We start from the raw sequence: 22,665 nt of genomic DNA, 5'->3' as shown, positions 1-22,665 counted from the left end.
GCCAAGGGGAGGGAAGATGGAGAGTGCAGAGAACTGTATTCTATAATCAGAAGAGAGTGATATGGTAATTATGCTGCAGATGCTTTTTAACTTTCACAACCATGAAGTGTCAGGGATGTGAGCTAGAGCTGAATGTTCACACCCTCCAAGTCGCTTTAGTCTCTAAATGAAATCATGAGATATCTCACTCTCCCTTCATAGAAGCCTAACAATTTACTTTCGATGCACAAAATGGACTGCTGATCTTGAGTAAACACGAATTACACTGTGCTTCAATGTCATGACTGCTGTCGTGTTGTGTTCCCTGCCTTTGTACCTAATTTGTAGAAATCGAAGTGATGATGTATATGTCTTCAAAATATTTTGGTGCAAATGTAAGCTTTTAATGGTGTTCAGTATTATGCTGAACTTGAGACCAATCAATGGGCTAATTTTGGCTTTCTATGCAAGAAACTACACAAAGCATTTTTTTTTCAATTTGATGCTACCAATAGCTATAGTAAAATCTTTAGTAAGCATGAAAATCGAAAAAGGATAGTATCATTATTAGTTCATAAACAAAGTGAATGAAGTTCATAACTGAAAGTGCTTAGGAATCAGGGTAAGGAGAGAAAATCTTCAATTTAAATTCCAAGGTCACAATATACCTGCATGCAAATACAAACTTGGGAAAGATGTAGATGCTTTTCCCCTGAATGCTTATCAACTTATTTATAAAAGTAAATGGTACAATAAAATGACTGAATTATTTGAAAATTAATTATTTGAAAAGAAGCTTATATAATTTAAAGCAGCGTTTAGAAATGTCATAATTGCTTGTTAAATATTATCTGCTCCAAGAAATATTTTTTTCTTAGCAACTCTAAAAGTTAATAAATTTTAATATGTTTTGATCAGTTGCTTAATCACGTTACAAGTAAATATGATCTGAATCATAAAATTACATCAGACATACTTTATCATATATCACAGTATTCAGATCTGTGCACATTTAATTCATGTGTTCTATTTGCAAATCCACTTGTATCCATCACATAACTATAAAGCATGAAAAACTTTCCATGTTCTGTTTCTGTGTCTTCTACATATATGACATGTATACATAGCACTTACAACACATTTAACTGTTTTATGGTTATTCATTTAATTTTTCTATCATAGTCAAGGCTACATTGTCATCCCTGAGAGTGAACATCAGGTTCACTTCACCTATACTTTCCCTGAATCTGCATATGATTGGCTGGTAATAAATTGTGTTAATGAATGAATATATATTTGAGAACTGATAACTAAGTAAATCAAATTATCTGTTATTTCATGATATCATAAATACAATTTTGAAATTTTAAAATTTTGTGGACATCCTTGCTTTACATCATTTGTCATATGACTTTTGGTCTTAGAACACAGCTCTTCTGAATGGCAACAAATGAGACATACTTTGCTAGCATGTCATTGTCTCCAATTTTTGTATTTAGTTTAGTCTATAAAAAAATATCATTTATCTTCTTTTTATCTTTTCCATGTGAAAGTCATTTATTTTTCTTTAGAGGTATAATCTACACAACATTTTCTGAAAAGCTTTTAATAAATGAATGTATAAATGAAACATTTAAAAAATAAAAATCAAAACAGTCAAAATGTTTAATGTTTTATTTTCAAAGCTGACTTATAATTTCAACTGAAAATCATACCCAGGATTATAACACATTTATACAGTATATGTGCCATTCTGTCATGCAAAATAATGAAATTCCCTTATTAAAATGTTACTCAGAGCTATTTCACAATTTAACTAATTGTTGAGAGTTGTTTGTGGTTTTAGGTTGTGGTGCGTAGAAAAATACAAATGTATACTAATATCCACCTGTCACTAGAATTAGGAGAGATAGGTTCTCATTTCACCATTAAAAGTTGTTTCAAAACAAATTTGCATATTTCAAATCATTCATTGAACTCACAGAGAACCATTTAGGAATCACAGTACTGAAAACTATGTTGGTAAGGGTCAGATTAGAAACGTGTGTTACAGAGATGTGTTTGCTTCGATTTGAACCAGCTAATTAAAATGGCCCTGGAAGTAATTTTCAGATCATCACTGCTAAGGAGATAGGCTTCAGTAAATCAGATCCGACTAATCTTTCAGTCAGGTCCAATTTGGGGAAAGTTGTAGAGACATGGTCTGTGTCTTCAACTTTCAACTTCACTCCTCCATTCATCTCTATCACTCAGGCAACTAGTGATACAAACACATACACACACACACAAACACACACACACACACACACACACACACACACACACACACACACTGAAGTCAAGTCATTCTAGACCCCTTCCATGAGGCTATCACAACTGAAACCTTTCATCCCCTAACTAAAAGACCAATTAATTCATCCAAGAATGTATTTTATAAAATTATTAGAAAGTAGTTGAGACTCAAAAATGACCCTCCCCCTTTTCTTGTATTCCCTGTCCATCAATAGTGACAAGTTCTAAGAGAGGGAAATTGTAGAACTCAGAGAATAGCGAGAGGACTCAGCTCTAGGTATAAGAAAATACAGAACTCTCCCACATAGGAGCAGACCTGCTTTAACCTATATTCTTTAAAAACTCCAAAAACCAAAAAAAGTAAAATATATATTCTGTGAAAGAATATGTATGTATTTTTCTACTTATTTTCATTAGGTATGCTTCAATTCTAATCATGCACCTATGTAATTGGAGAAGATTAAGTGCACGTGTCTGTTGAATGTGTTTGCATATAATTGGCAATATGTAAAATAACCCTATGAATATGCATTATTTTTCCTTGAGTGACGTTCAAATCGAGGAACAAGTGAGAGGTATCTCATAAAAAGCAGACTGTAATCCATAACACAGAGAACATGCTCATACTAATTTTTACAATCTGGAAATTAGAGTTGTTATGAATATTTGAGAATGTGACTGCCCAATAAGGAAGTCACTTTCATTTATAACAAAGAAGAAGCACAGCTCCTGAACACTGGAAGTATATTATATTCTTGAATACTAAACGCCATTTAGTAATCAAGAAATATAGTAAACATATGATTTAGATAGCTGAACGACTATAAAAAGGTAATCCTGAATGGTAAATTTTATCTTTCCTTATGATCTATATAGACAATTTACAAGAACTGTAAACAGTTATGATTATTAATGACTGTGACATCCATGTAGAGCAGACACAGCTAGCATCTAAGACCCCAGGACAAGGCACACTGACAGTTTAGCAAACAGAAGGAGATGGCTTCTCACCTTCGTTTAACTTTTCTCCCAGAAACAGATCATCAGTTATCACATGAAAAGCTTGTGGAGTTGAAATGCATGTATACCTGGAGGAAAAGAACTTCTTTATCTCTGACCACACATGGCCACACATGAATCTACACAAACAGCCCATGCTATGTTCCTATCTTTGCATAACCGTTGCTTTGCACACCCTGTCCCAACACGCTTTGCAATGGTTCTCCATTTCCTGTAAAATCTAACCATAAATATGTCTCCCTGTTTCTTAGATATATTTCCTTATAAAAGACCTTTATCATGTAAAGTATATATCAAATGTACTTCTTAGGAACTTCCCAAAATATGAGGAAAGACTTTTTTCTTCACAAGAGGTTTTATTAAAATATCATTTAACCTTGCAAAGGCCTTCCTTGCGAAGCTGCAATCTGAACATGATCACTTCACATTGAAGAAAGTGAAGCCCACACACAGGAATCTCCTCATGTAAAATTATATTCAGATAAGTGAATAAACTCAGAGACCTCCAACTGAGACTTGGAATTCCTAGTCAAACCCATTTTTCATTACACTGCTTGCACATGAATTACTGTTTAATTATGACATTTAAAAAATGCACAACTGTATTAGAATGGTAACTGCCCCCATATGGGGCATGATTTAAAAAATGAGAATTATGTATTTCCTAAACCATTATAAATGAGCATGTCATGATGACTGCTAGAAGCTTATGCATTTATCTTACTAATCATTATTATATTAGCTCATTTACATGTGTAAGGTATGCATACAGTCACATTTTTCAATATTGTTTCTGCTTTACTAAAGAACAGAAGTCTTTTAACTCTTAGCCACTGAATCAGCCAAGAAATGAAATGCCAAAGTAAGATATACCCATTTCACACCTGTAACAGCTTGCTCTTGCTTTCACGGTGTGAATGACTTGAAGTCTAATAAAAAGAATTCCTTGGGCTGGGGAACCAGGCAATCAATATTGATTGACTTGACTTCCTATTAGAATCATAGAATCTTAGGATCAGCAACAATGCCTATGGTTATAAAGTCCAGTCTAATAAGAAATGTAGAAAGAAGTAGATATCAACCCAAGAGACCAGCCTGGTTCAGAGGGAACTTCTTTTTTTTTTCTTTCTTTCTTTCTTTCTTTCTTTCTTTCTTTCTTTCTTTCTTCCTTCCTTCCTTCCTTCCTTCATTTCTCTCTTTAATTTCTTCCTTCCTTCCTTTCTTCTTTTAAAGAAAGCCACAGAAACATAAGTATGAATATCTTAGCAACTGAGGAGTGACAAAGATGAAACCAAATAGGTGAGATTCTGAGAACACAAACAATTAGAGGAGGACTGGTCAGAGTAGTGGGAAAGGGATTTGTTGATTTACCTTACACATATAAGCTCACATATAAGCCCAAAGACAGAGAAAGAATTGCCTTGGAGAAAAGCAATTGGTAAAGAATATAAGAAATGAAGTCAGAGGCGATGAGAAATCTCTATGTACATTGGAGATTTCCTCTTAAGTGTGTCTTGAGCAACTCCCTAGTTTCCATTCCTTAGCTTAAATATCCCTACAGTTAATAGCACACACTGTGATAGGAGAAACAAAACTCTATCCTCTTGTTGTCTCTCATATGTAGACAACATGTCAAGAACTCCAGAGATAAAACATGCAACTAACCTATGTGTTAAAAAGCTAAGGTAATGATACAGTTGCAGGTTTCTTTTCTGTTTTATTATACATATTAAATTATTTCTTGTTTAGTTCATTTTGTAAATTTTAATTGTTAATAACTATTTCAAACCAAAGTATTTATGAGTCCTGGAGTGATAAAGATGAATCTCAATACTGCTATGCATCATATAACTAAAAAATGATAGAAGAGATCACAGCTTTACAGTTTCATCTGCACTGAACTGAAAGAGGATAAGAATGTATTTTTGTCCTTAAAGCTCACAGTGAAAAGTAAAAGGATGCAACCTTAAACTACCATCATTATCCTCTTCAGATCATGGCATTGACTACCCTTGGACATAGCAGCAGTGATAGCAGTGATAGCTGGTCTTTTCATGCTAAGGCAGCAATAACCAAAAAAAAAAAAAAAAAAAAAAAAAAAAACAAAGAAAAACAAAAACAAAAAAAAACAGAAGAGGTGCTCAAAAGAAGACGGCAAGAGGAAGCTCTGCTGTCCTCAAATGCCACTGAAGCTGCACATGTCTGGAAAATGGTGAGATGCTTGGGGAGCCCTAGACAACCACCAACCTGACCCAATAACAAGCAAACAAAAGGAAACACAGCAGGCCACAACTATAGCTTGAAACCAAATCTAACCAGTCAGCCTTGAGCTCACAGAAAATGTATGCTCAAACATGAAATTTGGCACACTGTTTACACAGTCTGCTTCATGGGTAAAGACTGGATATGATTCTATTTTAGTGTGGTTTGTGGCTTACCAGTCCCAAAAATCTATGCTTTTTTTACAATCAGAAATTACCAGATTTTTAAATAAATACCTTGCCAAGTAGTTGATTTGAAGGTTGAAGTGCATGTATTTAAACAGCACTTTTAGTATATGGAGCTATATACTCTATTAATAAGTAATATAAAGAAGAAATGGAATTTCAAAGATGAAGATGCTGTCTGCATTCCTCCTTTGCTACATGACACATTTTACCAGTGACAATTATTGAAATCCAGAGGGGTGTTAAAGCTAACTCAATAAAGCACTGAAGATTTCAGAGTAAAATTAAATGTCTTCAGGGTTTGGAAGTTGCCTTAGTGGATAAGGGTGCTTTCCGTCCAGGTATGAGGACCAGAGTTTGAGTCCCCAAATGTATGTGCAAAGCTGGCATGCCTGTGCTGGTGTTTACAGTCCAGCTTGGTGGTATATCAGGAGGGGAGGCAAGAGAATCACTGTTGGCCACCACGACCTCCAGGTTCAATGTGAAACCCTGCTTTAAAGGAATGTGATAAAAAGTGTTAGAGTGGGGCACTCTGAACTTTGCCTCTGCACTTTTGGGAATGACAACACATCATACACAGATACAATACAAACTCACAGACACACAAAGGACCCTTAATCATCCTTAGTCCCAACCCTCACCCCCAGGTCAGTGTTTATCTCCACTTAAATTATAAAATTACATCTCAGAGAAGCTGAAGGTTTCAGAATGCAATTGTTTAAATAAAAACCAAATGTCTCTAATCCCAATAACCCTAGTTGTGAAGTAAGGAATTCTTCGAATTTACTGTAGACTTTATGTTAATAACGCTAGTGGTCTTATCCAAAAGACTTCAATGCAAAGCATAAAATAAATGTATAATAGCAAAACAGTTTTCTATGTGATTAAAAAAATGTCTATGTTGGATGGCACTTTAGAGTTTTTATTTTGAAGACTTTAAAAATCACATGAAATTAATACAAATTAGTTTTAAGCCAAGCTTTAATATAGTTTCATTTCAAGCTTTGGTGGAGGGCATGGTTCTAATCAATATTGCATCGAATTTTTAATATGTTTAATATTGTATGAAAAGGACTGCAAATCTTAGATTTTAAAATAGGTCACAATGCTTAGAGCACTTAATCACAAAGCAATATGGTGTGTCTCAACAGGAAAAAAAAAAGCATTTCGTGCTCCCCTTCTTTTCTCCTTTGTCTTTATAAGTGCACTGTGATGTATTAGTTTAATTAAAGTCTACCAAATTATCATAAGGATTTTATGTGCTGCAAATAATTGGCTTTTTCTTCCCTGCTCACTTTTTGTTAATGGAGGCAGAACATTCTTTTTATGATACTTAGTATAAGATACTTGAAGACTGCAGGGAAGTAAGGCAATTGAGGGGCCTAATGAAATGACCTTTGTCATCTAGGACTTGAAACAAAATTGAGTCTCCACTAATGCAGTGAAGAAAAGTCAATGTTTCCAAAGAGTTAAAAGGGATAGATAACATTATGGCTCAAAGCCAAACTGTACTAAGAATCCATACATATATAAAAATGACAATCCTATTAATAGGAAAAGCTGAAGGGCTCTAAAGTGAGGGAAAATGTATACGTAAATCACATATGAGGATGCTTTTAGTGTATACCATGACAAATCAATCTTTTTCATGGAACATGTTAAGTTAAAATGTAGATAAAGTTATACTATTGGGTACCTTTTTAATAAGGGGGAAATTATGCCCACAAGTGAACAAAGAAGTAAATGAAAGCCATTTCAGAAAGTTAATACATAGAATATAGCCACTGTTGGATAATTAAAACATATAAGCATTTGCAGGACACCTCTCTTTAACAGAAACAAGAATGTCTGGGGATAGCCTATGAACTTTAAGTAAGCCCATTCATTGTCTGTGGAATCTGGAGACAGAATTTCCCAGAGATTCCCTTCTAGTAGAATCTCTAAAATAAGCTGCAGAGCATGTATATTCCATATTCAATTATAATCACAATGATTCTTCTGTTAAAACAATAATGACATTGGCCAACACTCATTTATTTGTTTCCTGAAAGAAACAGTGTTTTACAGAAACCCTGGAAATTTTTGAACATTTATTTACTGCTCTGAATTAATTCATGAAGTTTCTGCTGCCATTCTTGGCCTCCTCACATGTACGGAGTTTTTCAGTTAGTGATAATAACTAACATTCTGCTGGCTGTTTACAGCTTCTCAGGCAGATGCAGAAGGTCAGTAGGAAACAGATACTATCACAATCACATGGAACAAAGAAAGGACTCAGGCCTGAGAAAATAACTTGGCCAAATAACAGACCCAAAGCATGGCAGCAGTGGAATTTTAAGCCCAGGAAGTCTCCTCTAATCTCTGTACTCTCTCCAGTTGCTGATGAATTTTTGCTTAAAGGCTGATATTGTCACACTTGCTATGGCCTTCCAACTCTAAAAACATTTTTTAAAGATCCATATTTTAATATATCCGTGAACAATTTGACATCTAAAGTTAGGCTGTTTAAGGTTTATATTATTGTTTTTATTTTTTTTGTACTGTTTTACACATGATCTCATTATGTTCCTCAAGCTAGCTCCAAACTTACCATCTTCACGCTTTAATCTATTACAAGAATGCATCTCTCACTCTTTCCTTCCTCTCCATCCCTCCATCTGTCTTCATCTCCCATCCCTTTATACACACACACACACACACACACACACACACACACACACACACACACACACACAGAGTGTGTGGACACACACATACATGCTTCATATCACAATTATATTTATATTTCTGAATATTAAGAAATACATGTACACACACATATATTATATATGTAAATATATAATACATATATCTGTAAGTATAATGTGTTTTCCTCTCCTCTGAAGGATACTCTATTCTTATGAAAAAGACCTCAAAATTCACCAAAACAAAAAGCAAACCAAGACGATGACAGTCTTCCGTGCATCTGAACAGATGTACCTAGGAAGAAGAGCTTTTTGGTCAGGATGTATGCGCATTTGAACAGATACATTCTTGATTTACTCCATTTGTTTTAAGCCAAGGAGTGAAAGAGGATCTTTGACAAAACTGTCATCTTTAAAACATAGTGATATTTCATTTTTCCTTCTGCACTATTTAGATTGCTTAGTACTGAAATGCTTCCAGTAGCTCCTATGTCCAATTTTTCAAAGTTGTCATTTCCTAGCAAATCTGCTTAACCAAAATACTTATGTTGTTAGAAAACAGAACAAACATAGATTATAAAATACATTCTATTCTTCTTTCCAGGTCAAAATGGAAGGCAAGAACGGGAACTTGGATGAGCATGTGGAAAAAAAGTTGAAAGATGACTATGATGGATTGGCTAAAGCCCATGAATCACATGTACTTCTGATTAGTTTGAAAGATACTCTTGGACTTAGCTCAGTAGAGTTTCTAAGCAATTATCATATAATCAAAATGTTATGTTCAATGTATTCACTAAAGGTCATTGCATTTATAAAAACAAATCCTGGTGGGAAAATAGAACAATGAAAGATGACCGTGATAATTTTCCTTCTGTTCAAGATTACAGTAGCCATGGTAATGTAAATTGTCAATATTTTATGACCCAGAAGGCAACAATCACAATAACAAAAACATCACCAAGCAATACATTCATAGGCTTCTGGCCTTTCTGAACTGTAGGATATCCTATATTCATATCCTATGGTACCCAAATTTGGAAAGGTAACCTCAAAATGATATATGTAAAGATGAATGTTGTGAGAACTAACAAGACTTATCATTACCAAGCAATGTCCATGTATAGTAATAAATGTGCTTTGGGAAGGATTGGCCATGTTGGATGAAAGTATTACTCAGCATTTTCAACATAAAATGTACTTTCAGTATACACACACACACACACACACACACACACACACACACACACACACGCGCGCGCGCTCCAAGCTGAATACATGTAGATAAATAAGATATGCACTGCACATGCAACTTCTTATTTTCCAAAAGTGATTACACAATTTTGGCTGAAATTAATATTTGTAGGTATATGCAGTAGAAACTACATAAGTATTGAAATTTCATCCTTTACTTTAAAAAGCTAGTCATGCCTCAGCAAAAGCCAAGACTGCTTATGGTGTACAATCTGAAACCCAATTCTCTTCTGGCACTTTAACACTGGATCTGTCACCCTTTAACACCACAAAATCAATACCCTGGAATGTCATGGTTCTCTGCTGGCCCACAAAGTCAAGGCATGATCAATTTCAACTTCCTTACTAGACAGAAATAGACTTAGACAAATAAAAGATTTCATTCAAGTTAAATTCCTAAAGCAAAGGAATAAAGGTGGAGGGAGTCAAAGTTGTTAGAAATCAATCCAATAAATGTATACTTACATCTAGACTTATTCTAAAATCCAACTATATTGCAAGCCATCCATAAAAGAATACATTACAAATTAAAACTGCATATAAATTACTGTAGTTCCCAAATTAAGTGAGCCTGCACACACACACACATGCACATGTGTTCACTTCCTGTCCTGTATCAGGTCATAAGCAATGGAAGTATGTTAACTGAATTCCTCACTGCATGTATGTCTAAGACATAATGTTAATTTTAACATCACTGCTCAGTGAAAGCAAAAATCTTATCCTTCCTCTTCTCATAAACTGTGTGTGCCTAAGGCAGTTCCCTGTGAAGAATAAACCTTTTAATAAATATCTGATGGCTGTAGAAAAAGCAATGAATATGTTCAATGTATCCTACATAAACTGTATGAGGGCAAAGTTTCTTTCTTGTTTGCTACTCTTTTGTCTGGCTTCTGTATTGTACCACATACTCAGCAAGCACACAATAAACAGCTGCTGCTCTGGATGAATGGAAGATGTCCCCATTACGGCTACTCAACTGCTAACATTCTCTGAAATTTAAATGATTGATTTTGAGAAAATGGCTATGTGATTAAGATTTTATATATCAACGATTTTACACAGTGTTGAAATTTCCATTGTACATGATTGTGAAAACATTTAGTAATACTGTGAAACTAGGCTGATAGTTGAGAGTAACAGTGTGATTTTAGATCACTAACTTGCTATGTAACTTAGACTTCTAGGACTCTTTATTCTTATCCACAGAAACAAGGAAGGACATGAGAAGAAGGGGGTTCTCAAGTATCTTCTTAGGAATACACCCTCCTGGAAACTTGAAGGGACATAAATTCTAAAGAAATCAATGAAAGAAGCTCCAGAGGTTAGAAAAAGAGATAGAAAGCAATCCTATTACTGGAGTTAAAAGAAACTGCTCATTGAATTGAGCAAAAAACAGGACTGAAGAAACTATAGTGATGCTAACAGATGTGGGAGGCCTTGGCAGCATGGGGTGGAAGACCCGAGTTACTGCTTGCAATCACTGTAAGGCAGGGAACATAAACCATCCTTTCTCTTGCCTTCCTATGCCATCAAAACTAAAAGAGAAAATATGAATGCTTCCTTCCAGCTTGTATCATGGGCAAGCCACAGGACATGAGTTTCTACAATAAGACTCATAGAAAAGTCTTTAAAGAGGCAACCCTTTCCAAAATAGAAAGCAAGTGGATCCAAAGGAAGATTTTCCATTCTGTTTTGTCCATTTTTCTTTTCTTGAAAAAAAAACAAAATAGAGACAACCACATTCTTAGAAATATGAAAAGGAAAATAAAAGGCTAAGGATGGTTGGCTGGAGGAGAGTAGTCCAAGGGTTCTTCACAAAAACTTGCTGACTTATGATATCTAGTCTTGTGCTATAAGGGAAAAGCAGCTTCCCTCCCCTATTTAACTATGGCAAATCCATTATTTGCAGCTGAGCACATTCCTAGGTGAGGCAGTTGCTAAGGGAAAAGCAGAGAGTTTAGCAACAAAAACAACAAAAAGAAAGATATGACTAAGAGGGGCAAGACGGTTCAATGCTACTGCTATTAAAACACTAAATAATGTATTACAGTTGGTGTATTGACTTTTACACTGTTTTCTCTTATGTTATTGACTTCTTGCAGAAAGTTATTTTTTCAGTTTTTACATTTAATTTTCTGTCTCTGTCTCTGTCTCTCTGTGTCTCTGTCTCTGTCTTTCTCTGTCTCTCTGTCTCTGTCTCTCTCTGTTTCTCTCTCTGTTTCTCTCTCTGTTTCTCTCTCTCTCTCTCTCTCTCTCTCTCTCTCTCTCTCTCTCTCTGTGTGTGTGTGTGTGTGTGTGTGTGTGTGTGTGTGTGTGTGTGTGTGTGTGTGTGTGTGAGTGTGTGTAGGAAATGGTATGTATGTTCACAGAGCCTAGCAGAGGAAAACCCATGGGAGTTGGTTCTCTCCTTCTACCATGTGTGTTATAGAAATAGAACCCAAGTCCTTAACTTTGATGGGAAACTTCTTTAATTGCTAAACATCTTGCCACTGCATAAGGACAGTTTTTAAGTGTCACCTATTTATCGTCTATAACTGAATCGAAAATAAGAAGACATGATATTCAGTTTGTATGGTAATATTTCTTCAAAACCACATGGGAAGCATACTACTTATTTCATTGGGAAATAATTAGCATTAATAAGGTAATGTATGTAAAACGTTTAATTATTCACAGCACATTGCTAACAGCTATCAACAGGGGATGGTGCAATTAAAACACATTGACACCATATCTGAATCCAGTAAGAACATATCCATTATTGATCTAGTAGTCTAGTAGTCTCTAGTAGTCTCTCTTCCTGTCATTTCTAGAAAATTGCTGCCATATCAAAAAGCTGGACTGGTGCAGGTATATTTCAGCCTTGTGGCTCTTCCCTCCAAGTCTTGGATGATGGAATTATGGGACAACTCTTAGTCCAAGCATGGCTACATATTCTTTAGAACATTAAAAATTGCTACCTTAAAAGAACACTGGAAAATTTTTGTACTTATATGACGTGTAACACCAGACAGACTTTTACACAAGCAAATCATCTTCTGTCTAAGATAAATGTATTGTGTACAAAAATAGGCAACAGAAAGAGGGGTGATTTCTATTCATTTCTCTTTTTTTTTTTTGTTTCTGTTTTTGTTTTTTTTTTTTTGAGACAGGGTCTCCCTGTGTAGCTTTGGAGGCTGTCCTGGAACTAGCTCTTGTAGACCAGGCTGGTCTAGAACTCACAGAGATCCGCCTGCCTCTGCCTCCCGAGTGCTGGGACTAAAGGCATGCTCCACCACTGCCCGGCTCTTATCCATTTCTAAAGACTTAGTCCATGCATTTCTTCCAAGACTTCTAACTAAAAGCAATCATCTTGGTCCCAGAAACTGAAGCATGTTATCAAGTTGGCTATATGAAATTTGAGTTCATGAATGCCTTAAAAAAAGAAAGAAAGGAAGGAAGGAAGGAAGGAAGGAAGGAAGGAAGGAAGGAAGGAAGGAAGGAAAGAAGGAAGGAAGATCACTCATGCTCCACTTTGCTTCTGTGGCTTTGCTAGCTCCATGATTTTATGAAAAAGTTTATGTCTTTATGAAAGAAAAAGGCATAAACAAGTTAAAAAGTAAGAGTTTCCTATTGACTTACAATTCCTCATGTATGTAAACAGTTTTAAATTGTGCTACTAACTTTAATCTTGAATAGTCATAACATTTTTTACTTTGAAAATTGTAGTTGAGTATATTCTGGTAAAGCAAAACCCAGGACAATCATATTTATTATGTGTACGATTTTCCATTTTTGTTCTCTAACAAGGGGTCTGAGGAAGAAAACAGCAATTTCATATGCCAGAGAAATAGAACTGACCAACTGTTATACCCTTTCTCGCTGGGAGCACTGACACTCTGATGGCCTCCTGATGTCCAGATAGTAGAAGGAAATTATGTGTTTTCCAAAGGTGGCTACAGCCAAACTGCTAAACACTTTTGGATGGCATCCCAGATGCAAGCATGTGTGTAAGGTCTTGTTTTGTTTTGCTGATGAAGAAAAACCTCTGAGCTTTCTCCGTAACTCAAATTTAACAAAAGCCATTTTTCAGAGCTCATAAGGTTTAAATATAGTCAACTCTATGTACTTAGGGAAAAATTATGATCCTTTTTCAAGATAATAAGTGAAGATTATGTGTAAAACTTTAAGAGATTATTACAATGTACTGAAAATAAATAGACCAAATAATGCATACTTTCTGTTTAGAATTGTTAAATAAACCAATTGTAAATAATGCCAAATTTTTGTTTTTACCTGTGACCTCCTCAAACCTGGAAAGGTGCAGTTTACACTTTAAAATGTCTTGGTGTAGGCCTAAGCCATTTACTCACTTATATTTGTTATGAGGAAAAGAATAGCTTAGATATAGATATAACTAAGCTTATCTCTTATATAACCTCTTTACTAATAATATTGTAGATAATAGTGCTTCTATTCATTTTATTTGCTTATATGATTATTATTTACTGAGACGGGGTTACACTATGTACCTGACACTCACATCCATCTTTCTGCTTCAGCCTCCTTGACCACTACGATCCTAGTCATGAAGTATTGCACCCTGTTTTTCTTTGTTTTGTAATAAAGACAGAGAAAATATGAACATTTTCTCCTCAAAATTCCTTTCCCCGTAAAACTTTAGCTGCATTTACTGAGATATTATATTTGTTCAATGACATGTTTTGTTTAATTTTCCAATTTTTCAAGGAGGGAAATGCATTTCACTCCCCTGTTTTTATTTTAGGAAGTTTGACCAGTGTCCAGTTTATAATCTTCAGAAGCACAGATTTTCACATTAATTATACTGTAACTTACAAATTTCTTACTGTACCTTAAATATATTTTTAAGAAGCAGTACTCAGTGGGCATTACTGGACTGAATGAATCCACAAAGACAGATGTTTGAACTCTCAGGGACCACACTATTCCCACCTGAGTGTCATATTTGTCTTTCCAGTTACTTCACCCCAAACAGTTTCCATAACAAATGCTCTCATAATAGGGCCAAGACACTCACGCTAGCTCTTATTGTTTAGAAGCAGGAAGTCATAAACCATTTCAAACCACATTCCCATAACTAAGAAAGCCTGCCAAAAGGCATGAAGGCAATACTGATTTATTCCCTACAGGAAAGGAGAGCTGATGGATTATTTCAGGCCAGGGTCACTGGGACTCTGTGTATTACCAAGGTCTGTAGGATTCTGCTTTTAGAACAGATATTACTTGTTTGAAAACAGAACATGGAATGATGATAATCTGCAAGAGAAGGAAGCTGCCTGTGGCCCTCTAATCAGAGCATGGTATACTTGAATCATCCGCCCTTTCATTTTCCAACTCAGGATACCCACTGAGCCTGCTCCATTGGCCATTGTGAGTACAGCACTCTTAATAAACTCAAGGGGTGTTTTGCAAGAACAAGCCTGCGGGATTGGACACTTCAGGCAAAAATTTAGCTGCATAATCAAGAACATAGCTGAAAACACCAATTAATGGTGGAAAGCACAAATAATCAAGCTTTTGCTATGGAAAGCCTGTTATGCACTAAAAATAAAACCTATGAAATGTAGCCCTGACTTTTCAAGGCAGCTCCTAGGAATGCCAGCAGTAAAACTATCTAAAATTCCTGCTGAAAGGTAAAAGGGGAGGAACGGTGACTTTTTAGCTTAAGAAAGCATTATAAAATTGAAAAATCCACTCCATATGTAATTCCACTCTATTATTTAAACTTTAAAGTGAATACAATTTGCAGTTTGGTGGATCTTAGTGGAGTGAGGTCCTCAACACTAAAAGGAACATATAAAATAATGTTAACTTATTGTGGGTATCATAAAATATCTCAAAGTCAGGAATTCTGTCATAAAGACAAGCACAATGAAAGGACAGATAAGATGCTTGGAGAAAATCTCTTTTGCTTGAAAACTGGGAAGGCAAGCCTTGGAGCCAAATTGAGACTTATCAGACAAATATGTGCATGCCAGACAAGCAGAGGGAAAAAAAAGCCATGAAAGAATATCAACACAGATGGGAAGGAGATAGCTGACTTGCAGGAAACCATGCGGAGTGACAGCTCTGCAGTGTCTCCACACCTGATCTGGCAGCAGGGCCTAAGGGGGCCTGCTCTGCAGCCAAGTCAGCAAGTCCGGAAGCAGATGTGGCTCTGCTAGCTGTGCGCAGGAAGTCCCGGTGCCCAGCCTGCAACTCTGCAAGTGGTTTCTCAAAAATACAAAAAGATTCAAAACTCCACTCAAAATAAGGGGCAAACCAGACTTCTATTTTGAAAACCATGAGAAAAAAAAAAAACAAAAAAAAAACAAAACTCTCTACCAAGAAGGGCTATGCAAACATTTATTTGACCCTGATCTGTATGTCTCACTAGATTCGATTCTTTTAAATAATATATGTAAGTTCAGTCACAATCATTGAAAATCAATATTAAATTGATGCTGCTTCAAAAAATAAAAAATGTGCACTTCCTAAAGTTACCTGAAACTATCACATCACTACCTGGAAATTTTTATGCCAACTCTGTTTGTTCACAATGTTGCTTCATTCCCAGTTGTTGCCGCACAATTTTTGTCCCATTTATGGAAATACAGAGATTGCTAGTCAGTAGATTTTAAAGTACATGGGAAGCAGCAGAATGGCAGAGATTGAACAGGAAATTGTGGGTAAAACAGATTATATTTCTAAACACTGGCACCTTCTGAAGTAAATTCACTGATAAAGTAAAGAGAAAAATAACAGCCTTCAACAAATTTTACTTTAAATTTCTCTTTAAAATCTCCTGTTTGAAACTCAGTTACACTATTTACTCTGCCTGGTTTCTTGGCAGAGTGTGATGGTATTGCAGGGAGCATATCTCAGACCCCAGCCATCAGAGGTCTTTCTGTTTCGTCTCCTGGTTTTCCAATGAAAAGGGAAGCTGACATCAAATGTGTCACCACAGAATCCATTCACCTGCTTTCTTTTGCTGACATGTCACCCATTTTACAAAATTCTGACACGGCCAGTATCAACCAAATGAAAATTGGCTATACAAGTGTAAGCATTGTAATAGCCAATGAACTTTGCAAATCTAATTGTTACACAACAATTAATTAAGGGCTGGAATTGCTGCAGCTGTATAAAGTACCTAGTAATGCATCCGGTGTAATGGGCAGCCCCAGATTTACATAGATAAAGAATATACTATTCAAAACTAGAGTGAAAAATACAATTTAAAATATGCCTTTCTTCTTCTGTTTTAAAATTTACTTTAAATTTTTAGTTATATGTGTGCATTGTGTGTCTGTGTGGGGCTATGCATATTTGAGTGCAGAGGACCTGAGAAACCAGAAGAGGACATCGGATTCTTGGGAGCAGGAATTGGATAGTCATGAGATGTCTGATGTGGGTGCTGGGAAGCTAACTCCTGTCCTCTGTAAGAGCATCAAGTGTTCTTCGCTGCCGAGCTATCTCTCTACCCATCTTTTTAAATGTCATACTGCGCTGAATGTCACATTATTAATGTACAAAGACTAGGAAATGAGACTTTGGAAAAGTCAAGTGGATACCATTTTAAAAAGAGAAAAGTCCACTCATGAAGTACAGAAGAGGTAACCAGAATCAGGGTTTTGCCTGCTGCTCCAAACATTTTAACTTAGGATCACTTACGTTAACTTTCCTCTGGATGTTTGGTTTAGAATGAGGAGAAGGTTTAGGAAAAAGTTTAGTTTTCTCAAGCTTCCAGGTCAGTATTCTAAATTACATGGAAGGCCCTCCAGTCTCCATTACTATTCCGGTCTGATTTTAATGTTTTGCTTAAATTCTAAAACTCTTTCCACTCAGGACCTTGGAGGAGATAAAGTGTTTTCTCACTGTTGGCAGCACTTTAAGGATTTCCAGCCAGAATGAAAGGAAGACTTTTATTTTTCTCAGAGATTGACTTTTTATGAACAAGCCATCACAGTTTTTTTTTTCCTACCTCTGCCTTGTTTTAAAAAAAAATGTACCTCAGACAATTGCTGGCAAAACTTAGGTTGATTAGAACAGTAGTTCTCAAGCTCTGGGTCATGACCCCTCGAGGGTCGAAGAATGCTTTCACAGGTATTGCCTAAGATTGTCGGGAAACAGGTAATTACAGTTATGAAATAGCAGCAAAAAATAATTTTATGGTTGGCATTCACCACATGAGGAACTGTGCTAAACGGTAGCAGCATTGGGAAGGTTGAGAGCCACGGGGTCGAGGCTCCGTTCTGCACTGCCTTGGTCCCTGCTGCTATGGCTGGATGAATCATTAGCATCACTTCCTGGGCACTGAAGTTTTCCCTGGGGCTTGCTACTAACTAAGAGCTAATCACCAGAGTTCTGATTTAGCTCTCCAGTTCCGATTAGATCATAGTTTGAAGTGGATGACTGCTGACTGCTAATTCTTACCTGACACCGTATTAAACAAAGGCCACAGTCTCAAGAAATGGGGTTTGTGTTTCTGGTTAACAGCCATGACTTCATATCATAGCATTAAATGTGTACCCAGGCTGAGTTTAACAGGTGGGGAAAGGGGATTCAAAGGCTTCAGTGGCCATATGTTATTACTATGGGGATTCCTAATGGGGAAACCATTTACAGCCCAACACTAATTTTAAACCTCAGTAATATGGGATTACAAAAATGAGTCAAGTGTAGGTTGAAAGCAATGACCATCCTTTACAGATGAAAGTGGCCCAGCAGATATTTTACATTTAACTTAACTGAATATTTAGCTATTTAGCATAGCGCATTTTTTTGTTTGTTTTTTGTTTTTTGTTTTTCTCTCTTTGGAGCCTATTCTGGCACTTGCTCTGGAGACCAGGCTGGCCTCAAACTCAGAGCTCCGCCTGCCTCTGCCTCCCTAGTGCTGGGATTAAAGGTGTGTGCCACCAACGCCCAGCTTATACATACTTGTCTCACAAATCTAGAGCCATGGTCAAAATTTGTATATGACTTATGATGTAGTTCAGTGGCAGTGTGTTTGACCCTAGCAGATTTGGGGCTCTTTATTTGGTTATCAGCATGACAAAAAGAGAGCAGTAATAAGAGAAAATGAGTAACTGTTTCTTCAATAGAGAAGAAACTTTCTTCCTGTTTTTCCCCCCTAAATCAGACATTGTTTTAGTGACATGTGCCATACGTCCTCTGTTTATTTACACATTACCATATTTCTACAAACAACATCACAGTATGACACTTATAAAGACAACAGTCCTCAGTGAATTTAGAAGCCTGTGTTTTCTTTCTCCACACTAATGGAGGTACCATAAAATTTTAAATCATACCTCATTGCCTTACCACACATCACAAGTCTTGTCAGACCAATTTGTTTTGCAAATGAATATTTAGGAAAGAGCAAAAAATATTCATTAAGGCTTTAATTTGGATGCATATTTCCAAATAATATAGAAATGTTTTGCTTCGATTTCTTACAGTTGAAAATGCTATCTTACTTGTAACACGGTGTTATTTTACAATTAAGGGGGACTCTTTTCTTACTTGTAAAAGGAAGGATTCCTCTGGGACTATATCCCCAACCACTCCTTCCTGTGACGACTTATCAAAGCCTAACAGTGACTCCTAACACACGTCATTTGGTTCCTTTTTGGGTCTCAAGGCAATTTGGATCCTTCCTACTCCCTCCCAATTATAAATATGCAGGTTAGATAATTGGCCCACCCCTTTGACTGATACATTGCCTAAGCAGAATAGACAGCCTCCCAGTAAAACACTAGCAAATGGGTGTGGGAGGAAGTCTAATTAATCAGCCTTAATATCCAAAGTCATTATTGTTTCAAATCCTTTGGTACCTTCTTCATCTCTCTCAACTATTAAAGCACCCAGTGCTGTGGCCCACCTGCAACCACCACACTCTTGTTCGAAAACAAGATAAAAAGGTTTTACTGTATATGGCTCACAAATAAGTATTTGGAACTCATGCACACTTTTATTTATTCTTGACATCTTAAATCTTACATTGAGAATCTCATATTTAAAAAGCTGAAAACACAATTGCCAATGTACGTTAAGGAAAAATGTGTTCCTTGCACCACAGGTAATCTGTACCATATATCTCCACTGTGTGTACTAACTTCAAACTCATGTACAAAATCAGTCAGAGAACAATTTTGTGTGGGGGATTAAAGGTACACAAAGGTACCAGAGCCTAAAGAAACAAAGGCAAAAAAAAAGGCATGCATTTTAGAAATCTCTGTGAGAACAATTTGAGCCTCTATTATAGGAAGGACAGAAGTCTAGGAACATTATACATAAAGACATCAGTTGCAGTTCTCATCAACAGGCCTTCATTGATTTTACTTGAAAAAGTGGGATTTGCATATGAAGATATTAAGAATTATTCAAACTGGTTCTCTGATACTGGGACCTTAACATTTATCATTCTAAGTAGTTTTCGGAAGTAAGGTGTAGATAATGAGATGTTCTGCCAGACAAGTGCCATTACTTTCTTTCATACATATAATGCAAGTACCAGGATACATGCTAAGTGCCCCAAATCCTAAAACCTGCCTTCCCTTACAAGAGCTATCCTTTTTGCAATAGATGTTTCTTATATAGTTTACACATGTGAAGCAAAAGACTAAACATTCATTGAGCAATCATAGCATTAGTTTGAACTTTACTTCCATGATCTTCTCATATAACAGCAAGGATTCAGTAAGTCCCAAGGCTAGTATATGAAAACTAGGCAGTTTCATTGACAAACTTCATTCCATTCAATGTAATATGAAGATTTAGCAGTAACATTTACTTAAATGTCTTTTTAAAAATTGCTGTCAAGAATTGACTGTGTACTATTGCAGATAAAACAGGATGAATTCTAAGCTGTAAACACTAATACCACTAAAATATGGAATCATTTCTTAAAATTATATGTAAGGATGGATCATTGATACCCACAATGCTGTTCTACATCCTGACATATTTATAAAGCAAAAATTTAATGATTTGAGTGAATATTTCCTAAAATATCTTCCTCAATAACCTGAATTTGGAAACACAAGATGAACAAAGTTGCATAATTAATATGAGTGCTGAATATTAAACAATTATAAATGAGTGTCTCCTGACTCCAGTGATTTTTACTTAGGGTTCAATATCAAGATTCTTACACCTATATGTTTTTCCTATCTTTGACTATTACGTACTACAGAAAATAGAATACAGCTGTCTTCCGCATACCTCATGTTTTTCATACTAACTGCTTTAAATATGCATAAACTGTTTATTACAATAGTGGGTTAAATGATAAAAAAGCAGTGTCTATGTGTGAACCTAGATGTTAGTGAATTGTGTGAAATTTCCTGCTCCACATGTTTTTTATTTCCATTTGTCCCAGTCAAATTTCATGTAACATAGTAGATGTTACATGAGGAACTAATGTTTGAAATTTGCAAATGTATCAAATGCAAGGGGGCATACAGATGCAAAGCAACAAGAGGTTAGGTACCAAACAACTACAAGGTGAACAGTATAATCTTTCAGTTTCTTTTTCCAAATGGTGTCTTAAGTTATTGAGACCCTATTTCATCATTAATGAAAAGGGATTTGAGAAATAACAGAGATCAAAAACAAAACTGATCTTTAACTCCCAGGCTAACAGAGCCCCAAGGGATTACATTTTCTACATTGACTAGACAGCTATCCCCATGAGGTTCAGTGGGACTTGCTAAAACACTAACTTGCAGGCTTGGTAATGAATGCGCCCTCCACATTACAAGTTTCTCCCTCTGCTTTCCTGTTTACCTGCTACAGCAGTAGACAATTTCATGTAAGCAGCTAAAGAGAGTTCTTCATATTCAAATGAGTTTACCTTCAATTCTTTGGAGAGATTTATGAGAAATTATCTGTAAAGTACTGTGACTCCAGTTTGAATTCTGCTATGGGTAAGCTTCCAAGAAGCCACCCTCATTGATTAATGTCTATACTCTCAGGACTAGAAAATAAAGACTTAAAATTAATACTATTTGTACTGGCGAGACGGCTCTGCAGATAAAGGTCTCTGCCATCTAAACTTGTGACTTGAGTGCCTTCCCTGAAACCCAGGCAGTAGAAGAGAAAACCTATTCCTGAATATTGCCCTCTAACACGCAGATGTCCACATGTACACACACACAAACCCCCACACACACATAGGCACACACACACACACACACACACACACACACACACACACACACACACACACACACACACACACACACAGAGGGAAACAGAGAGACAGAGAGAGAGAGAGAGAGAGAGAGAGAGAGAGAGAGAGAAAGTGAGAGAGAGAGAGGAGTGTGTGTGAGCACAAGCTAAATACTAAAAAAAAAATAAATAAATGCAGACAATTTAGACCAGATGTAATATATTTAAATCATTGTCCCATCATTTATCAACACCTTTCTCATTAGATAATATAATCAAGTTTGGAATATTCTAATTATATACAGTCACTCTAATGATAGATAAATAAGAATCAGCAAGTTGATTCTGCTTATTATCATTAAAAGAAAAAGTACATTTGCTTGATTTTGTACTTTTAATAATTGTATGTTTTACAACTACCTGGAAATTTTAAGAACACTTCTGCTTTAATCTTAAGATCTATTACAAAACAGCAATTATAGAAGACTAAAGTTTTCTGTTTGAAAAAAAAAACAGAAAATGGTCTTTGAAAATCCTCAAGGGGTAAATAATCTATTTTAATTTAATAGCCACCATTGATCTTCAAATATTTGGCAATATCAAAAGCAAAGGGAGGTCACTTCTTAGTCAAAGAAGTTAGAAATAGAATAAGTGGAGACATTCATACCAGGAACTCATGAGGCATAGGAAAATAAGAGTAAAGAACTTTCAACACGTGACCTTCTTTAAACAAGTGAAGAGTTGTGTCCTCAAAGTCTTTAGGCCACATAGTTTTGTTGAATATTACACCAAATTAGCCATTATGAAAT

General features: G+C 35.9%; 1 protein-coding gene across 6 annotated transcripts in view; it reads right to left on the bottom strand.

Moving 5' to 3' along the window:
* Positions 1-22,665, bottom strand: part of LOC100769505 (protocadherin-7) — a 406,463-nt gene that overhangs the window by 341,059 nt on the left and 42,739 nt on the right. Inside the window, exon 2 of one of the 6 annotated variants that reach the window (XM_027386936.2) lies at positions 3,283-3,359. The exons of the other annotated variants lie outside the window; for them this stretch is intronic. Coding sequence (XP_027242737.1) covers positions 3,315-3,359 — 45 coding nt within the window. The 3' untranslated portion in view covers positions 3,283-3,314. The remainder of the gene's footprint in view (positions 1-3,282; positions 3,360-22,665) is intronic. 6 annotated transcript variants of the gene reach the window in all.

The sequence above is a fragment of the Cricetulus griseus genome (genome assembly GCF_003668045.3).
Source record: "Cricetulus griseus strain 17A/GY chromosome 1 unlocalized genomic scaffold, alternate assembly CriGri-PICRH-1.0 chr1_1, whole genome shotgun sequence".
In the NCBI taxonomy this organism is placed as follows: domain Eukaryota; kingdom Metazoa; phylum Chordata; class Mammalia; order Rodentia; family Cricetidae; genus Cricetulus; species Cricetulus griseus.
Note: the sequence above shows the minus strand (reverse complement) of the source record. Positions and strands in the feature narration are given on the sequence as shown.